At 40.1% G+C, this 26767-nt stretch overlaps 2 protein-coding genes across 4 annotated transcripts; one reads left to right on the top strand and one right to left on the bottom strand.

Annotated features, from left to right (window-relative positions):
• The first annotated feature begins 297 nt into the window (after positions 1-297).
• Positions 298-11327, top strand: FAM162B (family with sequence similarity 162 member B). Its single transcript, XM_026048906.1, has 6 exons — positions 298-332; positions 579-645; positions 773-876; positions 4421-4529; positions 4668-4792; positions 9410-11327. The coding sequence occupies exons 1-5, from the start codon at positions 298-300 to the stop codon at positions 4764-4766; spliced, it is 414 nt and encodes a 137-aa protein (XP_025904691.1). The 3' UTR covers positions 4767-4792; positions 9410-11327.
• KPNA5 (karyopherin subunit alpha 5) lies at positions 6207-26044 on the bottom strand. Of its 3 annotated transcripts, XM_026048909.1 has the most exons (14): positions 25972-26044; positions 24074-24207; positions 21543-21644; positions 21363-21462; positions 20400-20494; positions 19523-19654; positions 18646-18734; positions 17368-17467; positions 16851-17014; positions 15552-15630; positions 14568-14693; positions 13343-13470; positions 11570-11748; positions 9404-9591 (listed from the first exon to the last, which is right to left on the bottom strand). In XM_026048909.1, the coding sequence occupies exons 1-14, from the start codon at positions 25973-25975 to the stop codon at positions 9404-9406; spliced, it is 1620 nt and encodes a 539-aa protein (XP_025904694.1). In that variant the 5' UTR covers positions 25976-26044. The 3 variants fall into 3 exon arrangements, with proteins under 3 accessions (XP_025904695.1, XP_025904693.1, XP_025904694.1); XM_026048910.1 differs by lacking the exon at positions 25972-26044 and having other exon boundaries at positions 6207-9591; positions 16851-16920; positions 17373-17467; positions 24074-25370; XM_026048908.1 differs by lacking the exon at positions 25972-26044 and having other exon boundaries at positions 6207-9591; positions 24074-25367.
• Between the last annotated feature and the right edge of the window lie 723 nt (positions 26045-26767).

Below are 26767 nucleotides of genomic sequence, written 5' to 3'. Positions count from 1 at the left end.
GCAAAGCACTTGTGCTCAAGGCAGTGCTGAGCTGTGCCTTGTTGGGAGTCCCCTGCCAGCTCTGTCAGGAAGCCTGAGCACCAGCAGGGGCTCCGTGACGAGAGGGACGGCATAGGACTCTATGAGAGAGGAACCTTCTGAGGTTCAAGAGATGCAAATTGAGGGTGCTGCATGGAGGCAGGAAGAAGGCAGTGCACCAGGACAGGCGGTGGTGTGAGCTGCGAGGGAGCAACTCTGCAGAGAAGGACGTGGGAGTCTTGGTGGACAATAGGTTGATGTTGAGCCAGCAATGTGGCCATGTGGCCAGGGGAAAGGGAGGAACGGGAGAGAGTGTAGCGACGAGTGTCCAAGAGGATTAGGGGACTGGAGCTTCTCTGCCTTGAGGAGAGCACAGGAGAGGAGAGGAGAGAGGAGGAGGGAAGAGGAGGAGAGGGGAGGAGGGGAAGGAGGGCTGGGCCGTGGGCCGGGCCGGGCCGGGGGCGGCGGCGGGGTTGCGGGCCAGGAGCGGCCGCGCGGCGGGAGCGGCTGCCGGGGCGATGCTGCCCGCCCGCCTGCGCCTTGTGCCCCGCGTGCCGCAGGCGCCCGGAGTTGCGGGTGGCCGGGGCGCGGGGCACGGGGCGCGCAGCGTGGGCGGCTGCAGCCGCGGTAAGAGCGCGGGCCGGGGCGGGGGTCCCCGCTGCACTTGCTGCCCTCGCTCTCCGCGCGCGGGGTGTTAAACGGGGTGTTTAATGGGGTGTTCTCTGCGTTTTCTCTCTGGCCTCAAGCCGAGCAGGCTCACAAGGTGGCCGCAAGCTACAAGCCGTCCAAGTTTGACAAAAAGATCCTCCTCTGGACCGGCCGCTTCAAGACGGAAGATGAGATTCCTCCGAGGATCCCGTGAGTATTGGGGTCGCTACCTCAGAGCAGTGGAGCTGAGGAGAAGGAGGTGTGGGGATGTGCCCGTGTATGAGGCTTTTCTCATAAGTTTGAACACTGGAAACTTGAGGGGAAAAAAAATAGAAGGCAGAAGCATTTTCTGTAAAAAGCAGTGAGACACAGGGAATTTTGATTCTCTTATTCTTATAACTGTGCCTAATAATCACGTAGCGAGGATGCTCTCTGCTTTTGTGGGTGATGCAGCCCCTGAAAAAAGGCAGAAGCAGTCCTAGAAGTGGTCTCTGAGATCCAGGGCTCGGGTTAGGATGTCAAGCTTACTTTTGCATCCATTGCCATCCCTATGATTCTGCAGATCTTTACTGTGCAGCATGAATGTGGTATTTGGAGGATATTCCTTCTAGACTTAGCTACAGTTTGATCCCAGGAATTGAAGGCTGGGGCCAGGGGAAGGAAATGGTCTGTTAAAGAGTGATCCCAGCACATGCTACCTGCTCTGGTTTTGGCAGTTGAAGGCTACCCTGGATTTCCTGCTGTGGTTTCCTAGGGGAGGGAGATTAAAATAAAAAAAAATAATCAAAACCAGAATTTTTGAAAATTATTTCTGAGAAAAAAATATATTTCATACGTGTCTTACATTATGCCAATACATTACAGTAATGTGTGACAGTGACCAGTGCTTAAATGCACTGACAGAAATCCTAGCGGGTGATCACTCTCTTAGGGAAGAGGAGCTGCTAAGGAGCAGTGTTGGAGACTCGTCCAGAGAGAGGCACCAGCTCCAGCTTCCGAGTGGCTCCAGCCGCCTCTCCGAACCAGCCACACGCTCGCTCCTCCTGCTCCTTCATGCCCAAAGCCTCCTTGTATCGCGGTTTCGACGCTCACATAGGAGGCACAGGCGTCCTCTGTGCTCTGTATCGCTGACTCCAGCATCGTGTTGGCTCCCCCGCTGCTTGTGGACTCGCGCCCTAAGGATGTTTAGGGAAATGCTGACATCCTGCAAAAACTGGAAGAGCTTAAGTGGAGGCATGATAGCGGTTGCCACTGACTTAAATGCAGAAAAAAAGAATCCATAAAGAAAGATAATTTCTAAAAATCTATGTTAATGTAGAAATTTAAAGGATATCTGGCCTGAAGAGTTTTCTGGACTGTGTTTTCTTTCTGTCTCTCTTTGTAACTTGAGGCATCTTTTGCTGATTCTGGATTAAGGATTTACTACTGTCCCCAGAGCCTGGGACTAAGAACTGGCTCCAGCTCAGCTGCTAGCCCCAGTTACATTTATAGCCTAACTGATTTATTTTACTTATTGCAAATACGTAAGCAGAGAAGGACATTATTAAGTGAATGGCATTTTCCATTTACAGTGCATGTAAACAGCTCTAAAGGAGCTGGCAGCCACTGCGTGATTACAACAAACAAGTTGCAACTTACTATAGGTTGAAGGAAACAGAGGAAAAAATAGATGCAGAGGTTATGAGAGAATCATCACCCTCCCAAGGCAAATCCAAAGTAAACCGAATACTTGGCATGGTCTTGGCCTCCCGTTCTGGCTGATCCATTAGTTCCGCTGCTCCCCTTGCCTCGCTCCAAGTTGTTCTCCCCATGGGAGCTGCCGAGCGCGGGAAGCCTGAGCATTGCTGCTCGCTGCCTTGTTCTCTCTCCAGAGTTCATAAATCATAATATATTGAAAGAAGGCAATTCTGAATCATTGTAGCTGAACACTGTCGTTACTTTAGCTGTTAAAATAAAACACTTAATGGTCGGGTTCTGTTATCTGGGAATCTTTCTGTGGAAGGTGTTTTGTACCCAGAGCACAGCTACACTCTTTATTCAGTTGTTAGCGACTTCAGCAGAGTCTTAATTAGAGATTAATAACTGTCCTAATGTAAGATTAAAGGAAATCATAATGAGGTCTGTTTTCTCTTTTGGCAGAGATAGAAAGCAGGGAGAAAGTGAAAAGCTGATTCAGTCAGTGCACTGTGAAATGTAATAGCATTAAGGAGGTGGACTAACAAGATTGGCGTTTTTCCTTTTGCTGCTACAAAGGGAATCCAGATTAACGGTATCACGCACTAGTCCGTTTTGCGGGGTGTTTCTGTAACAGACCGTGCACTGACTCTGCACACCCCAGAGGGGCCGCTTGTCCCACGGGTGCCCTGGAGGAGCCGGTGCCCAACAACCTTCACCTGGCATATGCAGCTCCAGGTGGGAAGAGCCCAGCAGGTGCCTCTGGGGCTGGCCCTTCGCTGGGACCTTAGGGCCCTAGAGGGGAGCTCTGCAGCCCGCGGGCTCTCATTTCAGACTTCCTCCATCAAACTGCCGCCCTAAACATGAATAGGCGCCCGGGGTCTCCTGCTCCAGGCCGGAGGTGAAGTTGCTTCAAAGGTGAAGTTGCTTAGGGGAGAAAGACAGCAAGTTGCAGCAAGTAAAGCTATAGGTTCTTCATATAGTGATCCATTTTAAATATAAATAAAGCAACTCAACATGCTTTGAGATGCAAAAACTAACTAACTAACTAACTAACTAACTAACTAACTAACTAACTAAAGACAGCTGCTTGTGTACTCTTTTTTGAAGTTCTTAATGCCAGAAATGCAATGGACATTAAAAATAGCATTTCCAGAAAATAGCTGTGCTGAAGGCTTGGTGAAAATTTTAAGGAGATAGAGATTTTCTTCCCACCTAGTTCTCAGAAGCATCCAGCCTACTGCCATTTTCGGAAACATAAAAAATAATAATAAAAATACTTTAAATAAGGGTTCTACAAATTGAGGTGCTGGGGAGTAAAGTGTCTCTTGTAGGAATGACAGCCTAATGAATGGCAAAACATTCATTACTTTTTGCTTTTAATGCATATGAAAAAAAGATCACGTGGATTGTTCATTCTTAGGGCTACCCTCCTCCAAGTAGTGAGGAAAAAGAACCCTTTAAATGACAGAGCTGCTGCTTTTCTAAAGGAGAGCTGACTGAAAATCAGAACAAAACACTAGTTTTGTTCTAACAAACTAGTTTTGTTCAAACAACTAGTTGTGTTGTTCAAACAAAACTAGTTCAAACAAAACTAGTAGCTTTATATTCCTTTAATATCTGAACACGTAAAATCACTAACCTACTGTATACAGGGTATCATTCAAACAGGTTAGATGTTACTGCTATTCATTTCAAAAGGTCATTTGGAAAGTTAATATAGTCCTCCATTAAAAAGTACTAAAATATTTAAATTTCAATACATCTATAGGGTATAAGGTACAGTTTCCAGTGTACTTGTCCTAAAGTATTCAAATGCAAGTGTTTATTGCTTGAGCAAAAAATAAATAAATAAATAAATAAATAAATGTCAGTTTTTATCCACCGAATGACGCTTTTCCACTGAAAATGGACTAAGATCAGAAAATGCAAAGTTCTTGACGGCACAGGAGCAGTCATTACAGCAACCTGGAGATGCTGCCTTTCGGAGCTAATTTGATGTTTATTCTTCAGCTGTGACATTATGCCCACGAAAAGTCCCTTGGCTCCGTTTTGTAACGCTTCCCAACTTCACTTGCAGGCCGGAGATGCTAGACAGGGCCCGGAACAAAGCTCGCGTCAAGGCCTGTTACATAATGATCGGCCTCTCCATCGTCGCCTGCTTCGCTGTGATCGCTTCGGCTAAGAAGGTGAGTGCGGCGCCAGCCACCCGAACACCGGACACGTCGGGCACTGGGAAGCGCCGGACGCGTAGGGGAAGCTCATAGAGACAAGCCTGCATCTACCGCCGCTGCCAGGGTTGTGATGCATCCGTCCCCTGTCCGCAGGCAGCCGCGCGCCACGAGTCCCTCACGAGCTGGAACCTGGCCAAGAAGGCCAAGTGGCGCCAGGAGGCGGCGCTGGCAGCCGAGTCCAAGGACAAGTAGCTCTGCCGGCAGCTCCAGAGCCCGCGGTAGGTGCGAGACCGCGAGCCGCGTCCCTGGATAAGCGGCGAGCGGCACTGCTAGAGGGGCGACTGCAGCAGCATCTCTCTGCTTTTAGCAACGCTAACGATACCAATGGCAACTCGAATGATACTAGCATCAACTCGAATGAGATTAGCTTCAACCCTAATATTATTGTATTAACTGTAATATTGCAGTCAGGCTGCAGCCAAGCAGTGGCAGTAGTTACAAGACGTAGGGTCTCTGTTGTACATGATTAGAATTAGGTAAATGTGCCACACACAATTAAAATCAGTAATTTGGAACAGGCTGCCCAGGGAGGTTAATGGAGTCTCCTTCTCTGGTGGTCTTCAAACCCCACCTGGATGCCACCCTGTGCCCCGTGCTTTGGGTGTCCCTGCTGGAGCAGGAAGGTTGGACTAGGTGATCTCTAGAGTCCCTGCCAACCTTAAACTTTCTGTGATTCTGTAATCAATTTCAAGAGATGAGGAAGTTTCCAGAGATGTATGGCATGAGGAGCCACATTTCTGCTCTTTGCCCGAAAACCCCATCCTTCCCATGCTTGACTGGAAGCTTCTTTCACACAAACTAGTCAAATTTTTCAATGAAGGGTGCAATTTTGCAAAGGCCAAGGAGTACTGAAGCGAGATTACTAGAACTGCCAGGAGGAGACTTACATGATTCACTGTTGCAGTTCTAAACAAAGAACAAACAGCAACAAGCCAGAACTTGTCACATCTTACCAGGAAAGGCTGGGGGAAGCAAGGGCACGGGGAGCACACTGATAATCTTACAAATTCTCATTTCTTTCTTAACTTCATGAGAATTTTGAAAGCAGTTTTGAGTCGTGGATGTGTGTGGGGGGAGTCTATGACCACCAAAGAGTCCTCTTTTGGCTAGACAGTTGCAAAACCTACTTGATGCGAATAGAAGAAGTTCTCTCTCAGGCGATAGGGGGCCAAGTCCAAAAGGGCACAAGCCAAACAGTTCAAAGCAGCCTCAACGCTGCACTCAAAATGACATTTTATTTTCTGCTTTAATCAGCCACACTTACTGACCACTAAAATAAATACAAAAACGTGTGTAAAATAGGTTTTATTGGTTTCCGTATGATATTTGGAGTTGTAACATTCCATAATATTGCATACTACTCATATGTGTTTTGTTACAGTAATGGGCCTTGGGCCTGGATTTAAAGATGCACTATTATTATCTGAAGTCAATACAGGTATTTTAATTTCACAATATTACATGAAGATGTCGTGCTGTAAATAACTGAAATTTCTTATTCCAGAGTCTAGTGAACTCTAGGGGTCAGAGTTAAAACTTCATAAAACAACTGACCGCCCCACTACAAAACCCATCATTCCTGCAATTTAAGAAATTTAAACCAGTTGAGAACGAACCAGGGAGCAAAGACAATAGTGCATCTTTTCAGATAAGCAGACAGACCCGACAATACATATTTCCCAGTTGCAAACTTGTTCTCTAGCTAACTTCTGTGCCAACATTATTAGTCTTCTGGTTGCTGCTAGCAACAGCGTTCAAAGCAAATACTAGAAAATTAAAAAGCTGTATGAACCAGTCCTCAGACAAAAGTGCCATGTGGAAAAAAACTTAGATATGATTCAGTGCACCAGAGAAGGGAATAAATAAAAAAAGAAAAAAAAAAAGGGTAAGCTTTGCATAGTTGCATAGATTAACTAGTTATTATTCACATTTAAGTAAAAATAAATGGTACCCTCTTAAGAGAAGCCCCCCAAACTGTACTTCTAACCAGCCTTTGTATCCGGTGGGGCACTTCAGAACTTCCCCTTGGATTTAAATGCCGAACCTGTGACGAGGTCTCATCCTTCCCGCCGGCCCGGGAGCAGCTCCGTGGGCTCCAGCCGCTCCCTATGGACAAGCCGCCGGCGCGCCCGGCCCCACAGCCGCCGCTCACGAGCCCGAGGGGAGGCCTCCCGTTCACTTATCCTTTACAGAACAGCTCATACAGCCTTTTCATTCCTTCTTTAAAACAAAATTTAGGGTAAGCCGTTATTTAGCTAAGGCTAAATAATGTTTTTCATTACTAAAGCCAATCAATTTCAGTTCCCTTCTAAACTATTACTTTTGGTGTATCAGAGGCGGAGATAGTTAATCTAAATGCATAAAGTGCAATCACTAACTGCTCAGACATACAGACTAACATATCAAACTCAAGACACTCGTTCAAAACAAATTTAATACTTTAAATGTCCTCTCTCCTATCCATTTTGAAGTCTTTCAATCAAGATTCCTATTGTATTTCTTACAGTTTATAAAACATCAGCCATTCATAGTCTTTTAATCAAGATTTGGCTTAGAGATGAGGTTTACAAATGCTGTGTTCACAGGGTCCTCCGAACAAAAAGCAGGCACAGATAGTTACAGAATATTACCAAAACAAGTCTGTTAGAAGCAACGGCATACCCTGTTACCTGATTAATTTTCTTACCCTCAAAGAACATTGAAATCCAGTATTTCCTAGCAATCCTGGTACATTTCCATGATCATTACCCTGTACTTTGAGCAGATGGGGCAGGGGGAGGAGGAAGTCAGAATACAAAAACGAAAATTGTAAGAGTAAAAAGGGCACAAATACAATCATCTAACATTATATGAAAATTTGGCAGCTGTACTCAGTATTATCACACTATTCAAAACTGCTGTATGCTATACAAATCTAGGCTTAAAGTGTCATTTGCTAAAATATCTCATTATTCAGAGTTCATAAAGTAACAGCACTCCTATATACACTTTTAACAGACCTCTAACTTCCAGTAAAAATTTCAAGAGGTTTCTTCCCTCCCAGTTACATCTTAGTCAAAACTGACCATTAATCTTAAAAAAAAAAAAAAAAAAATCCACTTCAAGTCCCACATTCAATTACAGTATAGTATGTATTGCTGTAGCAAAGTGAAACGTCTTATGAATCTTAGCTTGCACATAAAAAAAATCTAAATATAAAATGGTACTATAAATGATATAATCTTTAACCTGCATTTCTCAGTGCATTAAAATATTACTTAGTAACAAGCACAGTGCCATGGGAAAAGTATTTTCTAAGTTTAAATTGCAGCTTTTATAAAGCATGAAATGCTCTCATATCAAAGATTTCACTTAACCCAGAAGTTTGGAATCAATACATTAAATACAGATAAAACTCATCTTAAGTAACCCAAAGAATTAATTTCTCCAAATGAGACACAGTACTAATATGCCAAAAAACACTACTAATATGCAAGTCCAAGCAGGGCATACACTTCTGTATTTAAAATGGTTAATGTAAATATCAGAATACTATTTATCTTAGTGCTTAGCAGCACACACTGCTTTGTAAAACATAAATGCTCAGAAGACAGTAACCTTAGTTTGGTGTCCACATACCTAACTCTATTTACAGCACAACAAACTTTTCGTTCAACTGGAAAGGAGCCATTCGCTCCCCATTTTTCACTGCAGCATTTCTACTGTATCACCAAAAGAAAACCAAGAAAACTAAGTTAAAAAATTCAAGTGGTGGCAACATGTTTGGTCAAAAATGTGACAGCTACCCTCTCCCCAAAGCTACTGTTACTAGGGCAAACGCTGCAAGGTGTCTCAAACCACAACAGCGTTACCACGTGCTTACAGGAGACGGCTGCAAACCACCTGCCTGGTATTTGCCACGGTGCAAATCGCCATCTCTCCCATTCATCATCACGGCTTTCTCGTGGTAACTACAGCAACTGCTTCCACAGCAAAGTGTTACATTTGTGGCTGACTTTTAATGCCATTTAGCAGCTCGAGTTACGGAGCTGGCATCAAATGGCCCGCAAGCTCTCTGCTGACTCCGATTTGACAGCCTCTGAAACAGTCCTCTTCCTGTGCACATCAGAAAAAGCTTCTTCATATAGTTAATATTATATTACATAATTCGCGTTATATATCTATTACGCCTTTAAATATACTTCATAAATAAATTTCAACAGTGTGCTAAGTAAAGCAGAAAAGTTTTTACAATTTAAATAAATATTTTTCACATTCCAATTCGGCTTCTCACAAGCTCATCTTTATTTCATGCCTTAGTTCTGAAGCAATGGTTCTGCTTCAATACAAGAGGTAGATTTGATAGAGACCGGGCAAGTCGAGCCTAGAGACCGGGCAAGTCGAGCCTAGAGACCGGGCAAGTCGAGCCTAGAGACCGGGCAAGTCGAGCCTAGAGACCGGGCAAGTCGAGCCTCCTGCCAGAACTGCAGCTGGCAGTAGCAGTATTGCTGAAACGCAGTTGGAGACTACAGAAGAAACTCAGAACTTCTACTCAAAGCCTTACTGTGTCTTAGCTTAACAGTCCTTGTTAAATCACATTTAATGCTTTACTGAAGACATGATTACTCACAGTCGTTTTCTGTACACGAGATAATGAAAAACAAAGACAGATACAAAACAAAAATCAACAATTGTATCTAACAAAATGTATAAAAGTGCATGAGCTGCTGCTTCGCCTGTGAAAAAAACATAATTCAACTTTTTCTCTCGCTTTGGCCATAAAGAAGAGATCTCTTAAAAACAAGAACCTGCAGGTGTTTACATGTTATGCTTGTCTTCACTTATTCTTTTTATAGTTGAAACCCCTCCATTGGAGCCTCCTGCTGTTGAAACACAAACTGCTGTTGACTTTCATCCACCTGAGGTGCAATACTGGAATCCTCTTCTTCGACACCAAAGTAATGTTCTATGAGTTCAAAAGCCTTCTGGTAGATCTCTTGGTTTTCATGTCTCTGAAGAAACTCAATTTTATCAAGTCCTAAATTAAAAACAGAACTTTTTTCAAAATCTAGTTACTTCTAAAGACTCAAAGAATAATGAAACAGCTTGTAATAGAAAACCTTAGTGGTACTTCTCAAACTAAAAAAACAAACCGTAAGCCATCTGATTTCAGTCACTATCCCTCACAATCCTCACAAAAAAGTGTTTTTCCCTTCCATGGCTATTCAGAAACTAATACTCATTTTTCGTTTTTCTGCACAAAGTGTGCCTAATTAAGACAGATTATTGAATTTAGTATTTCCAGACTCTAACTTTAAGGATTGTATTAAAAGGATACTAACATGAGTAAAGAGCTGTGAGACGCAAAAGAAATACACCATGTCTGTCTCTAGGGAAAGACATTATCTGTAGATTTAAAATCAGAACAGTATAAAATTGCTTGCTAGAGTAACTTCTTGTATCCTCATTTCTTTTGATACAAGGGGTTTAATTTTAAGCTTCAAGTAGTTCTATCCCCTCATTCATCACTGGCTGCAGTCTTTTTCCTGGAGGTTTCTTGTTTTCAATTTTATTTGTATTTTCAAATTTACATTCCAAGTTTTCAAATTTGGAGGGCATCACCTACACAACTCTGCCCCAGCAGAGCACCATGCAAGTCTCTGTTCCCCCAGGCCCTCTACTTTTAGCAGAGTCAGTCAGGTTAAACGGCTGACTGGGAGGTCTGAGCTGAGACAAAGCAGCTCTCCCCTGAGCTGGCCTAGGAAGGTCTCCTCTGGTCACTCGAGGATCCGAAGGCGGGCGACGCCAGAAGCCAGCGCAGCTGGTTCCCCGGACTAACTACTGCCAAAGTCATCAAGTACAACAGGAAATGGGAACCTCTGCTGCTCTGTGACAACCTTCGCATCTCTGCAGCAGCATTAACTTCTCTCAGAGGGTGTTACCCCCTCAAAAGCACCCTAAACCCAATCATGGAAATTCTTTCCACTTTCAAAGATCTCAAGTCTCTTCATAGTTAAGTTACATTAAACTACTAAACATGTGTTCATCTTCCAAGTTAGATGGCAAAGTAGGTTTGCTAATGCACAGAATCATATTTCATTTTAGAAATGTAACTAAAAATGTTACTAAAAAGCTAAAAAATCCCTTTGAAAAGGTATTCAAATTTAATGACCATCTTACAGAAAAGTTATTAGTATTTAATCGGATATAATATAGCCAGCCAGACCTATATACAGTTTCTGAAACAAAAAGGCCTGTCAATTTTCTCTTCTTAGAAAGAGAATGAAAAAAAGGAGCCTCCACAAATAATGACAGGTTCAGTTTTAATATTTTGTCAAATCAAAAGCATCCAGTTGGAGTTTCACAAATATATTTTTAACCTTGATACTCTGATGTTTAAAAGTAGTTGAATTCAAATTTCTTAAAAGCAGAAGCAAGTATTTTCAGAAGTAACTATAATCTACTTCATATCACGATCTGAGGTAGATTCTTGCTATTATTGGTATTTGGCATGCTAAGAAATGATCAACTTTGAGAATAAAAGAAACAAATAGCACCACCTCCACCACCAAAAAAAAAAACCCCACCAAGCAAGCAAAGAGAAGTCCCAGTTAGTATCTAAAATAAAGTTATAGATCAAAAGAACTAAGACAAACTCTGATCTTGCATCCTATCTGTAACAAAACTGTATGCAATAGGTGCATATATTAATAAACATTTTACAATTGAGGGTAAAATTGTGCAATATGATATCTGTGCATTAAATGCTTCTGAGAATGTTTTTCTAAAAGAGTATTTCGAACTGATCACAGGCAAGAGAAAAAAAAATGCATTTAAGTAGTTTTCCCACCATGTTACATTATTCAATTTGTAGTGATTAATGTCCAGTTATACTTGAAAATTCTTCCATTATACCTGCCTAAAACTCTCACACAAATAGTTGGCAATAGTTTTGTTTTCACAGCCTGAAATATGGAATTTAAGATATGCAGGTTTTAAAATAAGTACATTCTTACCATATGCTTCCTCTATAAGGGCACAATAAGGATTAATGCCCATTCCATTCTGCTTAGACTCCTGTTCTCCAAGACGCAGAATATTTTCAAGTCCATTTAAAGCCACCTGTACTATCTTTGAATCCATCACAGTCAGGAGATCACAGAGAGGCTTGGTACAACCTAATGCTACCAAATACCTTTATAACAGCAGAAAAACAGAGGGGAGAGGGTAAAGGTGATAATTCAGCACATTTATTCTGAGATGTCATTTTATCAGCATTTTGCTTAAAAAAAAAAACAAGTGGCTTAAGCAACATTTATGAAGCATGCAACAACATAAAAATAAACTTAGTCTCAAATAGAGCAAAGCTAATTTATCCTAATGAGAAAATTTAACATGTATATTCTACTAATGCTACATTTCAGTTAAGAACGTCTTCAAATTCTTTTTATGTAAAATTTTCAGTTGTTTGACTGAGTATATGGGAGAAAGTTAGTAAGTTCCTTTTTCAAGCACTAAGAATGTTTACAGAGGCAAAACCAACACGTAACATGTTACAAAGAGATAAGAACAGTGATCCAGAGCAGCTCAGTTTGTACTAACAGCCTGTTAAGGTTTAGTTTTACCCGCTCTAATGGGAAGGACATGATTTTGTTGTGAATATATCAGAACATGAAGATTCTGAGTAACCTGCTCCTCTTCTCAACTTTGTGGACTTTGGGAACTCAGAACCTTTGTCCTTGTTCCTGCCATGCAAGTAAAACGAAGCCAGCAGTGCTTGCCTGCTGGCAGGCAAGACAACAAGGTTGTCTGAATGCAGTTAATTAGAGAACGTAGAACATCTTGCAAGTCTGAGGGTAGTATCTGGAGGATGTTAAAAGGGCTAAAATTTCATGAAAGAGATGGTATGGATTCTGTGATAAGATGCTATGTTTATGCTGTTATATGCATATTTACTATTCCAAGATCCTGCATTAAAATTTGTATTAAATATGCTAAAATTTTATAAGCTAAGTTATGCAAATAATTACAATAACAAACTTTCCTTCTGTCTGATAACATTTACCAGTTTTAAGAAAATTGAAATGATCTAAGGTTCCAATAAACATGCATGTATTTCACAAATATCTTGGAGGATTTATTGTATCACTTTCAGTTCTGCCTTCTAAATATTATATTGTCATTTTGTAACCCCTATGTTAACTACTAATAAAAACTAAACAAACAGCATTCAGAGCACCTACAGAGTACTTGATTTTAGTTGTCTTATCTTCGCAGTACATGAATAGCTGCTGATAGTAATCATATCAATATATCAATATTGATATATTTTTATATATCAATACAGTTTTGAAGAAAAAGCTTGATAATATGTTTGAAAATAATGCAGAGAATGAATCTAAAATACATGAAGAAACGGTAATATTTTGGAAGTTTCTCTGTAGATAGAGCCTTGTAGCACACATTTTTCCATTTTCAGACACTGCAGCTATTCATGAACTATTTAAACTGTGTTTGACTAGGAAACATCAATTCTGGAGGTTATGCCTAAAGCTTCCACAGAATTAACACCGCTGAAACAAAGCAACTTCTGTCAACGTACTGTTATACCTACTGGATACCTTTTATTCCTTTTTCTGATTATCACAGGTTTGTGCACAGACAAGAGTTTCAAGAAATTGAAGTTGTGCTTAGGGTTTTATTGCTATGTTTGTTAGGATGCAACTGAAGAAATAAAAGCTCCTTAGAAAAGTTACTTAGGCTAAGAGCAGCGTGCACAAATGAATTACCTAATCTGTTCAGGGGTTCCTCCTGATGTTGCATTAGTTATGGCCCACGCTGCTTCTTTTCGGGTGCGAAATTCAGCTTTCTGAAGAATTTCAATCAATATTGGAAAAATATTTGCATCTATAACAGCCTAGAAGAAGAAATTATGAGATTTTATGATAATTAAGAAATATATATCAGAATGGAGCACTGAAAGCTCTTCCAGTAAATTTCACAAATCTGTTTGTATCAAAAGGTGCAATGTTTTGTTCTCTAACAAGAAAGCACCAGGTTAGGAATTCTGAACTGTTACTCATATCTGTTCAAACACTGTACCATGCAAGCTTTGGGAATATTTTCTTTGCTGATTTCATTTTTTTACAATTGGACAAGAATAAGCTTGCTTAAAAGTTTTATTGTATGTTAAAAGAGGACCTAAGAGACCTACAGCACCTTGAAACAAATCTTTACTCTGGCCTTTTTATTCAGGTCTGCAGTTTTGGTAAAAGTATGTCTGTAATTGGAGACTGTATAACTACACTTAAGAATTCTTCAGGCAAATAACACTTTCACTGGTGATTCAGGAAGAAGAAGAGAGAAAAAAAATCATACTAATTCAGACTGTTTTTTGAAAGTCTGACAGAACCTTTTTCTCTTTTCCAAGTAATAATATTAGATTGATCACTGGATAAATAACTAGGATCTAATAAGACCAGTATTAATGACAATTTTCTGAAACAAACACGCAAAATAGGCAGCACTCCAAAATAAACTGAATTGGTAGAATGGTCCTCTTTCCATTAGATTTGTTGGAAGAGATGTTTCTGTTGAACTTTTAAAACAGAAAAAATGCCATTACATTAACAACATACACATCAAAGCATAACAAAATTAAAGAGAATATATTATTAGATGATGCACCAAAGGAAAAAACAGCAAACGTTGATATTAAATCTAAGAGAATATTTGAGGTATCTTTTCATTTCTTCTGTAAGAATATGAAACTCCTTCAAGAATTCAAATCATCCTCTCTAGCACCATTTATGATAAATATTATTTTAAAAGTTATAATTTTTGTTCTAAATTAACAAACAACTCAGAAGGTGAATACAATTATAAACAGGACTAAAATAATGCAGAGTTAATTTAACACCTATTTATTTCTCAAAAGTTATGTGAACTCAAAAATCATGTGATAAAACCAATCAAACAAACAATCCACCCAATTCCTAATATACAGGCTGTTACCTGAATCTGCGCTCTGTTTCCTGCAGTAATATTAGAAACAGTCCAACATGCTTCTTTTCGAATAGATTCCTTGGGACTACTCAGCAAGTGCAAGAGACAGGGCAATGCAGAGCAATTTAGGATCACCTAAAATAATTAGAGAATTGAAAATGTGTTTGTACAATTAAAAAAAAAAAATTCACAGATAACATCCAAAGGAACAGATTTTGCAACAGTTTCTTGCTTTACAAAATGTCATAGATAACATCTTGCAAAATGAAGGTTCTCAATGCTTCAGTGTTTGAATAAACAATGCAATTATTTGAAAGGATCTGACCTCAAAATCACGGAGACTAAAAACAGCAAGACTTAATAAGGTTGCTTAACACTAGAACATAACCTTAACAATTGAAAAGTTTAAACCTAATTTGTTCACATTTTTTGAAAGGCTACCTACATCTTTTATTTAATTCCTTAGTAAAAGCCTTTTATAGGAGGCCCAGAGCAAAATAAGCACTTAACCAAATTCCTTATTTTCCACGTATGGGCTTTTGGACACAATTTTCTTCAAAACGAGATCTATCATGGTAGTATTTCTTACATTGCTTCCGCTGCCTAACAAGAATCTTCAGGACAAGTTGCATCAGGAAGACCATTACTTTCATGCACAAACTGAGTATGGGAAGTGCTTATGAAAAGTGAAAGCTTGACAGCATTTTAAGACTTCCAAAAAAAAGAAAAAAAAAGTAGCAATAATATAACAGAACCTCTACTAAGAAATAAAAGTTTCTAACCAACTTCATATGTTGCTGTATAAAGTCAGTTCTTGCAATAATTTAGTGTTCAAAATTGCAGTCTAAGCTGATGCCAGACTGGCAGTATAATAAACAAAGTATATTTATACGGAGCCTCTTTCAATGAAGCATTTTTGCAATTAATTTCTACAAAATTCCATATCCCTTTTTATTCCTGGCAATTTACTTTTCTTTAATCAATTAGACTTACCTGCGTTTGGATATCATCGCCAGTAACAATATTTCCAACTGCTCTTAGTGCAGGGGACACCACCTTGTAATCATTATGCCTGGAGATATTACAAATGTTAAATTCTTTGATGTTACCAAATGTCATGCTGTATTTTTGCATTTTCAGTCAACAATGGTTTACTTTAGATGCTAAATTTTTATCTACCACTGAAACCACTGTTCATTTCTTATAATTCCTTTCTACTTCGCCAAATTTGTCAACTGTAAACTCATAACTCAATTGCCTAGTCATAGAAAAGGCATCTTTAAGGAACAACAAACCTTGCCTCTGCTGAGCAGAAGAGCAGCAGTTTGTACAGGGGATGCTGCCTACAACCTGAGGGCATGAGCACTTCACCCACCTCCAGGACTACTGAACACAAATCTGGAAACTGCCCCATCTGACAGGCTCACAGACCCAAGGTGTGTCAATAGTTACACACTACAGCCTGTTCAAGAAACTTGCCCTCCTTTGCAAGTGAATGACCACAGAAACCAACATACTAAGCCCATATTCAACTACTGAATAGGGGAATGAGGTACTGAGAGGTCTACTCAGTCTTCTTGAAGCACTTGAAGGTGAAAAGGCCATTTTACCCTCTCCTGACAATTACACAAATAATACAGAGTTATGCTCAGCTGTCAGTGCTGGGAACTACTATCACCGATACCACTATTCTGCAGGCCTCATATGAACATATGGATTTCTCCTCCTTTTCTAGGGAAATAACCATAAAACAAGTATTCTTGAATGGTTCAAAACAACTACTGCAGAACCATGGCTAAAGCCTGTCTCTAGACTTGGGCTGTCCCAGACCTCACTACATTTCAACTTCATCTCCTAGAAGATGGCATTACTGGTAGAGAAAAACAAAACAAAACAAAATCACTGACATAAAAAAAAAAAATCAAGCTGAGAAATAAATTTAACACCCTAAGCTTGGTCTTCAGCCTTAACCTTCCAACTGCTACAAGCAGATGATTCCTACACTAAAGTTTAAAGAATAAAAAGGAGTACTTTGGGGGAAAAAAAAAAAAAGCCTCTTACACTATTAATCACAGGAAAAATCCCAAAGCAAGTAGCCAACCCTAGCAAGTAGCAGAAAATCTTTCAGACCGAGTTCACGTTCATTACTTCCTACTGAAGAAAGTTCAGACTTGAGGTGAAAAAGCATCAAAAACAACAGGAGGACATCTCCTTACGGAGAGCTCAACTCCCTTCAAATTCATTAATATTAAGAATGCTGTGAGACATTTATTTCATTAAGAGAGTACTTACATCAGCAACTCTACCAGTCTTCGGCATACTCCAGAATCAATAACAGCTTGGATTTTATCATTGGGTCCATCTGAAAGGTAAGAGAGGGCCCAGCAAGCATCTGCTAACACATCCGGGTCACTGCTAAACAACAGTCTTGATAAAACATTTAAGCAAGGAGCAACCTAGGTGAAAAAATAAATAAATATATATTGCATAAATATTTCCTAGATACAGGTATTTCCTATTTTTTTCATGTTTCAGAGAATACTTTTCAACAGTTCAGAGGTACAAAGCTTTTTATTGTCAAAGCACCCATGCTCAATAATGATATAATACTTGGGTGGAGTATTTCCCTATTATACTGTTTGTAACAATTGTTTGCTGACAAGTATCGAGATAGATTAGTTTGGGGAGAACAGACAGATAGTGAGGAATACAATTACAATAAAGTAATAAAATTGAGTCAGTCCCCAGATACAAAGCTAGTGGGTTCATTTCCTTCAGTTTCCTGATTTCTGAGAATTTTTTGTTATACCTTACTGAAGTCTGGAGGTGGATTCTTTCCTCTACAGAGATTCGAAAGAGCCCAGACTGCATTTCTGGTTGTTGTAAGACGATTTGAATTTGTTAACAGTCTGTCAAATAGAGACAAAACGATGTTATCAAAAAGATATTCAAACTTTTTCTAATGTGTTGTTGTTAACATGGTAGTATTATTTGGGTGGGAGGTGGAGAGAGGAAGGAATCTACTATAGGGTACTAGATTCAGTTTATTTCTTTTAATAGTTCACATCCTGCAATTTTTGTCTTCGAATGAACTGAATTTGAATAGGTTATTTTGAAAGGACAACTCATTTCCAATGCATATAACACACACCACTGCTGATATTTAAAAAAAAAAAAAAAAAAAATCTCTCCTGAGATTCTTCAGAAGGATGCAGTTAATCTATTTTTTTAATATAAATTTTGAATTCCATAAAATATTAGAAATTGAAAAATCTTAAAAGCAAATGACTATTTTTGCTTAATGAAAGTAAAAGATGTAAAATTTGAAAAAAACAATCTCACTTTCAGATACATACCATAATTATCAAAAACTTTAAGTCTTTTAATCATTTGCTCTATATTAAGCTATTTTCTAAAAGCTTTTAAGAAATTTATTGTTTTAATTAATCTTATATCTGCAAAGATTTCTGTTGGATACATTTTTGCTTGCGATGAAGCTATACTACATTCTACCGTAAGCAGAAAGTTAGCATAGCAAGTGCTATGTTTAGCTATGAACAACTCTCCTACTGAATGAAAACCTGGTGCAAGACAGCTAATATAGTAACTATCCTGCCAGCTCATCTCAACATCCCCATGGACAGCAAGACCAAAGCTTGAGGTTAGTGGACAAAGCTGGAGAAGCCAGGGAGCACAACCAGTTGCAGAGCCAGTGGGAACCACACAAACGCAATTAGGGCTTAAATCACCTCTCCCACCTTATATACTCAGAAATCTAATAATGTCCTCCTTGGCTGCTCCCTTGACACTTCATTTCGAAAAAATCACTAAAATAATCTTTTGAAAACACGTGAAAGTTTCTAGTGATTATGTTATATAATGTTCATATAATCTGAAATGTTAGATTCACAGCAGTGTCTTTAAAACAAAAACATATCTACATGTATTTTAAATTTTCTGATCAAGAAAAATAAAGACTTCTAATTTAAAAATAAGTACAAGTTTTATAATAAGTGACTTCTAAATTGAAGCTTATACTTATCTATAGCTCTATACTACAGTTACAATATTACCTTACAATACTTACTCCAAGAGGGGTGGTAAGATTCCACAGTTTAAAACAAAGTCTCTACATTCTGCATTATCACCAGCAATGTTACCGAGAGCCCACACTGCCTGGAAAAATGAAATATCTAAATCAAATTATACATGCTTACATAACAGATGATCTACAGTGCATTACAGATAATCCACATATTTTTACATCAGGCATTATGAAGGAGTCGAAGTTAGCAACATCATTCTGAACACAAAATTTCAAGACTATTAATTTCTATATTGCATTCATTGTATACTTATAGAGGAAGCCATACTTCTAACATCTTCTGTTAGTAAAAATATGTTAATCTGTACGCTTTTCAACAAAAAGTATATATATTATTTTCAAATATTTATATTCTATCAATAAATGCTACATTTAAACTGACTCAAAGATGCAAACCACGCATGAAGAATCAAAGGTGTTAAATCAGAAACCTTGACTACTCAAATTCTCCAGCATTCCAAAATCATGTAAAAGTGTATTCCAGTGTACTACGGCATCTTTCCAAAATATATATTTTTCAACCAAGAAAATATTAATGAAGGCTGTAAAATAATACAAGGGAAGGACAAAAGGAAACGGATGTAAAAAAGAAATACTGCACGGTAACTTTGTGATGGTAAGAAAATAAAGAAAAAAAGTCATAAATTTTTGTCTGTTATGATATTTTAAATTCTCTTCACTTGTAAATATCACAATAGAAATAAGGTACTTTCTCAAATTATTCAATTACATGAAATACAAAACAGAGTAAGAGGCAAAAATAGCAAGGGTAAAGAATTAGAGGCTCAGATTTCCTTTAATCAGGCAAGAAAAAATATTTTCACAAATTAATTTTAAATTGTCCCAAGAAAAGACTTACCTGCTCCTGTACATCTTCATGTTCTGAACTAAGTAACTTAATAAAAATCGGAACAGCTCCGGTTTCAATTACTACTTTGGTGTGCAGAAAAGTCCCGGATGCAATATTCGTCAGGGCCCAAGCAGCTTCAAACTGTTGAGGAGCAGAAAGTATAAGCATCAAAATAAATCTACAAAGCTTGCAGAGGTTTCTTTTGCCCTTCCCCCCCCCACACACTTTTTTTTTCCTTCTTTTTCACACACACAAAAAAAGTAGTTTTCATTGACAGAAGACACTTAGCAGAGCTCAAAAAATAAGGATATATGCAGTTTTTGAGACTCTGGTTGCACCACTTGCATTATAATCTCTATTCACTGGCATGAACACTCACTATTAATTCAAAATTAATTCTTCTAACATGAATGCAGACAAGGTCCATGTGCCATTCCACGGCTACCACTGGCAGCAGAAACTATCTTCTTATGAACTTCTCAAAGATTTTTCTGCAAGTATTTCATACAAGTCTGTTTTCTGTCTTTTTCTTCTTTTGTGAATTACAACTGAAAAGTAGGAGTACTCTGTACCCAACTCAAACAGAAGAGATGCTGCTCACACATCAGTGTTGATGCACTGTGTGCTTTACTACTTTGGAAATGCTTTTGAAGTGGCACTTCCAATTATTTGACCAGTTGAATATATATTCCCACAGACTACTATGAAAATCAGACGAGTCACGATCTAATTTCCGTGATGATTGACATTTTAGACAACTAAGATCTACATCTTTGATGACTAAAAATCATTAAATTTCATTATTAAAAAAGGACTTCATTTCTAATGATGTTTTGGGGGTTTCTAATTCTATTCCAAATTCTAATGCAGTACCAGCCAGACTCACCTGCAGAGTGTAATTCTCATTCCTTTCTAGAAATTTCACAAATCTTTGCACTACTCCTGGTTTTTGGATGACTTCATCTATAGGTGGATTCGGTTCTAGGAGATTAAAATAATAATAATAATTATTATTATTATGTGTGTGTGTGTGCACGTGTGCGCAAGTCTAATGAAAGAGACCAAACAAATTACATCTTCAGTATAACACCATCACCACAGTTCTCAGGAAGTCCTTATCATAATTTTTAGCCTTCAGTCATTTCAATCAAAAATGAAAAAGCTAAACTTTGATTTTAGAATATATATATACACACTTTTTTTTGCTTAAATCATCTCCATAAGCTGCTCTAACTTAGTAAACACTATTCTGTCTAATAATAAAAGTTCTACACACTACAAACATTGGCATGTTAGTAAGTCTCTAATAACCTCTCTTGTAACCCATTATAAACCATGCTCTGGTTTACAATTTTTTTTCCTCAGTTCTGTAAACTGATGTGTTATTGCTGAAGTCTGATTAACTGCACTGCACTGTATAAATATTGGTATTAACATACAACTACATATCTTAAAAGACGCAACAAAAACAAGGGTTCTTTGGCAGCTGTATCGTTTTCTTCCCCTCAAATACAGAGCTGCATTAAGACCAGCAATTCAAACAGTACAATAAGTACCATAAGTAACACTGCTGTGCAGTTAGATATTGCCCTGGACACTTTAATCAAAATGTCCTAGCTTTTGTCACTTTGTCTGAAAGACTTAACATGAGAATAATGAAGCTTTTTGTATTTGGCCATGATGTTGGAATGGACTTGGCACTGCTTCCACATAAACAGAACTAGAAGCTTCAGGAAGCTCTTTTTTAAAGCAGAACAAAGTTAGCCTCTAAGTGACTAAAATTTGTAATACCAGCATAAAAGAAACAAAACAAACAAATAAAAAAAAAAATCAGAAAATGTTTACGTACCTTTAGATAGCAATTTCCTGAATTTCTGAGTTGCTGTAAGTTGTTGATCGGGATCATCTGAAAAAATCATCTGAACCATATCTACTGTAATAACTTCTTCCTAAAAATGAAAGAACAATTTCTTATGTCTAAATTAATCATATGAAAGATAGTATCTTTAAAACATGCAAAAGTATTTACCTCTGGAATAGGTACAGTAGAGCTGACATCAGGATCTTGAATTGGACTTTCTATCATAGATTCCTCATTTCCCGGAAGAGCAACATTTCGGCGTTTAAATAGCTAAACAAAGAAGAAATTTGTGGGGATGTCAAAGTTGATCACAGAATAGGTAGTAACAACATGCATTTGAAGAAATGCTTTCACCAGTGACAGCTGTGTTTTAGCTGCTCACCTTCCTATTCAGACATACAAATAGAAATCTAAATTAAAGTTGACTGAGTATAAAAGAGAAAAACACAACATCTTTATCTTGACAAACAATACTGCACCACATCAGAGGAATGCTTAAATGCTTGAGCTCTTTTTAATTAGAAAAGATTTATACATTTTTCACATGAAAAAAAACAATAACAAAGTACACATCTTTTTGCTTTTAGTGTTTAATTCCTCGCAGTTCAGCACTTAAAAAAAAAAAAAACAACTAACTGCTGTAACACTGTTTCTTCTTCTTTACATTGTTTGTTAGCTAAAATCATCAAGACAGAGGTAGGATTCCTGTTTCTGTACACTGCATTCCCTCCTTTAACATTCAGCACAGAAAGTCTAAGATCTATGTACTTCTATATTAGGATAATTAATTTGTAACCACATTTACAGTTGTAGAAAAACTAAAAAAGAAACATTATTTTAATAGAGACGGAGAAAACGGTGTGGCTTCAAGGTGAACTTTCTGAAGATGCATGAAGATGCACATCTTTAAAGTGATTTTGAATATCATAAATGTTTAACACTGGCTTTATACACTGCCTACACTCTAAATAGATACCTGCATGTATTTAGTAGGTATGCTTCATTTCATTTCATTTAGTAGGTACCTCTTCATTTTCTGGCATACAAACAGGGCATTCATGTCAGCCTGTTTTGCTTCTAGAAGCCAAACCTATATTTTTATCTTCAGTTCAGTACTACACTACATACAGTACAACTATTATAATTACACAGAATGATTGAGGTTGAAAGCTACATCTGGAGATCATCTGCTTCAACCCCTATGCTTAAACAACAATTAACAAGTCAAAGAATATTATGCTAATATCTTCAAAAATAAATATTAAAATCCCAATCCATTAACTTTCAATGATCTCACCTCTTAAACATAATAATGAGACTTCTACTGAATCCCAAAGGTCTTCAAAGTTGTCTAGACACCTAGATTTCTGCTACTGCACATGGCCAAGCCTTCTTAAGCAACTCTACCCACACATCAAAAGTCAAGCAGCATCCTAAAAACAAAGCATTATGTCTCTTATTCAACACCTCACTTTTTGGATTTTTTTTTTTTTGGATTCAGCAGAATTCTGGACACGGAACAACTGCACTCAATTCCACTGAAACCTAAAAATGGAAGGAGAGAGAATGTTCCTCTTTCCTAAGATCAGCCATTCTTTGCAGTACTCAGCAAAAGTGAGAAAGCTCTTGGTTGAAACCTGTTATCTGCTTTTGCTCACCAACTTGCTCTGCCTTTCAGTTTTTCTGATGCAAAAGCCATCTCATTTTCCTGCATGACTTCTTCTCTCCATGTGAGGGGAGCTAAAAATACTAGTCTAACAAATTAAGAATAAAGAGAATACAACAGTATTCTGATAATACTCAATATAAGACAAGGAACACTCATTTTTTGGTAATTTACCTATTTTGGGGGAGAATTTAATATAAAAATACACAAACAACCCTATCAACAGATAGTGAAATTTGGGTGAACCCCTTCACCGGTGCTCCAGTACCATACGATTACTTAGTCCTAAATCTCAGGTCCAACTAATTTAAATACCTTTTCCACATAGTGACACCACTTTCCCAGGAGAAGGGTAAGCGTTCCCATCTCTCTCTAGGTGGTGGGAAACAAAAGCCACCCACTTTAGACTGGGGATAGTTATCAGACTACTTTCATTACCTTCCTGGAAGGGAATTCAGAAATATTTGGGGAAGATGGACTAACACCAGCCATAAAATTACACAAAAGTCTATGTACTCTCATCACTAAAATTCCAATATCAACCAAAAATATCATTTATAAAAGTTTAACAACTTCCATTTGATAGCCACGGTACTAAACTACTCTTTGAAAAGCTCTTGAGCAGGTTAAGGCAGTTGTTCAAAGACAACTGTCACTTTTAACACTCACTTTTAACAGTACAACTTTGGCCCAAATGCTAAAAGAGAATGCAGGGTTTTGAAACTTTATTTGAATTAAGACATTCTCCTCACCATAGTCTTGCATGTTTAAACTGAGATTTAACAGTAATCTATGGATTAATTAAACTCAAAATATGGACCTCTCCTTGGTAGTCTCCAATGGGAGCAAAGGGGGCCTTGGTTCACCATTTGTTTTACGACTTACTGAAAGGTGCCTGGCACTCACCAAGACTGCACAGAAGAACAGATTTAACCTGGTTCTCTGGATTCCACTCCCGGAAGAAATATCCTTTCACAGAGCTGAATATAACTTCACAAACCCTTAACAATTAACATCTCTTTGAGAGGCTTACCTGTTCTTCCCTTTTTTGCTTCCGAAGCTGGATTCCTTCCTCCTCTCTTCGTCTGCGCATTTCTTGGGGATTTAGTGCATTGTTCTTGTAGCTTTTCATTCTGAAGTTATCTTTCCCTGGACTTGCCATGTTGTCTATTAAAAAAAAAAAATTACCCCAAAAGCCCAAGCCTTGAGTATCTAGAGTATCTCCTGTAGCTATCATCAATGCCTAGTCAATTTTAAAAGTTTCCAAAATAGAAATTAAAGAAAAATCACTATCTCTGCATGCATTTTTAAAACTTAGACTAAACTACAGTTCATCTCATGGATCAGACAATTAAACAGATGTAACTGCTATAAAATTAAGTAACTAGTCTTATGAGACATAAAAAGCAAGAACACTGCATTGCTAAGCTTTGAGCTAAGATTTAAGACAATAACTGCCTGCCACTGTGAGCATGTGTTGGAATTTGGTTCCTCTTTTTTGAGAGGACATATTAAATGTATCAAAAAAAAAAAAATCAAGAAGAAAACCTACAGTAATTGCTGCTTCATTTGACATCTTACTTTATTGGGTTTTTTTTCTGTGTTTTAAGATGCCACTAAAACATATCATAGGATCAAATAGTTTTCTCACATTTTCCATCTCATGTATATACAGGAAAGAAAAACAACAACAAATAAAAACCTCTACAGAGAAAGAGTCAATAGCACCCTGATAGGTCTATCCTTTTCCATTCTAAATTTAAAAAGTGATTGATCCATCGTAATTAACAGCTCTTTTGATGTATAACAAAGATTAGTATCTGCCTGTCATATTTGGCATATTGGTTCTGGAGCGATGAAAGTGATGCAGCATGATTCTGTCATGCAAATGATCAAGTGTATCTGACAAAGTTTGTTTAATAGTATCACACTTGTTTTTAAAGCTGAAACTGAAGCCTTCATCTGGGAAATAATTAATTGCCAAAAAAATACGATTCAGGACTCTAAGCAAGCTCCCAACTGTCTGGGATTCTTTCACAAGAAAAGAACAAGCAGGGCATAGGAATATTTGAACTACAGCTGTGCGCAGTGCTCTATTTATCCACTTCCATGCTGCGGTTTGGTTATATCAGCACCCATGGCTGCAGAATAATAATCAGCAGCTACGAAAGGAAACCTGTCCGCAGATTCCCACTGGTATCCAGAAGACATCCGGAGGACGAGCAGCCTCTTCCACACCAGCACCTTGAACTGCTGAGAGTCCTGGTGAACTACTGCCACCTCTGGACCATGCCGCAGATTGCCAGAGGGATTTCGTGTATTGGGACTTTCAAGGCACAATTTTGAACAAGACCAGCGCGACCAGTTCCTGCGCACCCCACCTCTCTAATCACTCGGGCCCTGACAACTCAGTTGTGCCAATAAAACTGTCAGGCCAAGACACAAAAAACCCACCATTAATGCTGGGTGAAAAGCTACCCCATCCACCTCAGCAGCTAGCTCCTCAATCAGCCCCATCAGCTGGGAGGGCGCTCCCTCCAAAACCGCTTTCGGGAAGGAAAGGTCACCAAAACATACCGTGCCCACGCAGACGCTACACACGCTTCACAAGGCGGCAGAGACTACGAGTCCTGCCCAAGCCCCACAGCTTTAGCCTGCGGATCTGCAGGACGCTGAAGGTCTCTCCGCGGGGCCGCGCTCCCCTCCAGCCGCCTCCCCGGGGCCGCCGCCACCTGCGGTGCCCTCACCGGGCCCGGGGAAGAAGCCTCGGTGCCTCCCGGTCTCCTAAACGCGGGGCGCCCTCCCTGCCGCCCGGGCCAGGAGCCGCCGGCGGGGGAGGCCCTGCCCGCGCCTCCCGCCCCGTGGCCGCGGCGGGCCGAGGACACCGGCCCGCGCCGGGAACAGCGCCCGCCCGCGCTCGGCCCCTCTCACCCATCGCCGCGGAGGCGGGAAGCGCCGCCTCGACCGCCGCCTGGCGAAACGATCCGCTCCGCTCCACCCGAAAGGCGGCACCGGCGACAGACGGTAGCCCAAGATGGCGGACACCGCCGCACCGGCTGCTGAGCGGCCCCGCTCCCAGCAGCCCCTGCGCGCCGCGCCGGCGGGTGCGCGCGGGCGGCGGGAGGGAGGGGCGCCGGAGCGACGCCCACGCAGGGACCTCCGCGGGAACACCACGGCTCCCAGAATGCCCCGGGCGCGCGGCCCCGCGACGCACTTCCGTCGCCGCCTGAAGCTTCGGGCAGGTGCTGGGCGGAAGCGGCGGGGGTTTTGGTTTCCCCGCTGGGGCGGGAGTGGCCGTTGGCAGCCGTTGGCAGCCGTTGGCGCCGCCATGCCGGTGTGCGATATCTGCTGCGAGGCGCTGCCGTCCGAGGCGGCGGTGCGGCGGCACGTGCAGCGCGCGCACCTGGAGCGGCAGCCGCGCTGCCCGCTGTGCGGCGCCGCCGCGCCGGGCTACGACGAGCTGCGGCGGCACGTGGAGGAGCGGCACCCGGAGCCGGCGGGGCGGCCTGGGCCTGGGCCTGGGCCTGCGCCGGCCCCGGCGGCKGGCGCGGGTGAGCGGCCGGCCCGGGCGGGCGGGCAGCGCGGCGCTGGCCTTGGGGCTGCGAGCCTGCAGCCCTCGAGATACCCACAGCCGGTCTGGACGTGGCCCCGCTCAGCCTCCCCTGCCCTTGCTGACCCCTCTGGGCGAGGGACCCGGCTGGGTGGTTGCCCGAGATTTTGTTCGAGC

The sequence above is a fragment of the Nothoprocta perdicaria genome, unplaced genomic scaffold (genome assembly GCF_003342845.1).
Source record: "Nothoprocta perdicaria isolate Ctin4 unplaced genomic scaffold, notPer1 scaffold_580, whole genome shotgun sequence".
NCBI classification, from domain to species: domain Eukaryota; kingdom Metazoa; phylum Chordata; class Aves; order Tinamiformes; family Tinamidae; genus Nothoprocta; species Nothoprocta perdicaria.
The sequence above is the reverse complement of the archived record's forward strand: the minus strand, read 5'-3'. Positions and strand labels throughout refer to the sequence as shown.

Bases quoted from the DNA above. Each gene is read 5' to 3' on its own strand.
- KPNA5 (XM_026048908.1), bottom strand. From the start codon at position 24,277: ATGATAGCTACAGGAGATACTCTAGATACTCAAGGCTTGGGCTTTTGG. The intron at 19,655-20,399 runs GTGAGTCTGGCT...GCTCCTCAACAG, and splicing joins ATGAGAATTACACTCTGCAG to TTTGAAGCTGCTTGGGCCCT. The intron at 15,631-16,850 runs GTAAGTACTCTC...TAATATCTCCAG, and splicing joins AGACTGGTAGAGTTGCTGAT to GCATAATGATTACAAGGTGG.
- FAM162B (XM_026048906.1), top strand. From the start codon at position 298: ATGTGGCCAGGGGAAAGGGAGGAACGGGAGAGAGT. The intron at 646-772 runs GTAAGAGCGCGG...CAAGCCGAGCAG, and splicing joins CGTGGGCGGCTGCAGCCGCG to GCTCACAAGGTGGCCGCAAG. The intron at 4,530-4,667 runs GTGAGTGCGGCG...CCCTGTCCGCAG, and splicing joins TGATCGCTTCGGCTAAGAAG to GCAGCCGCGCGCCACGAGTC.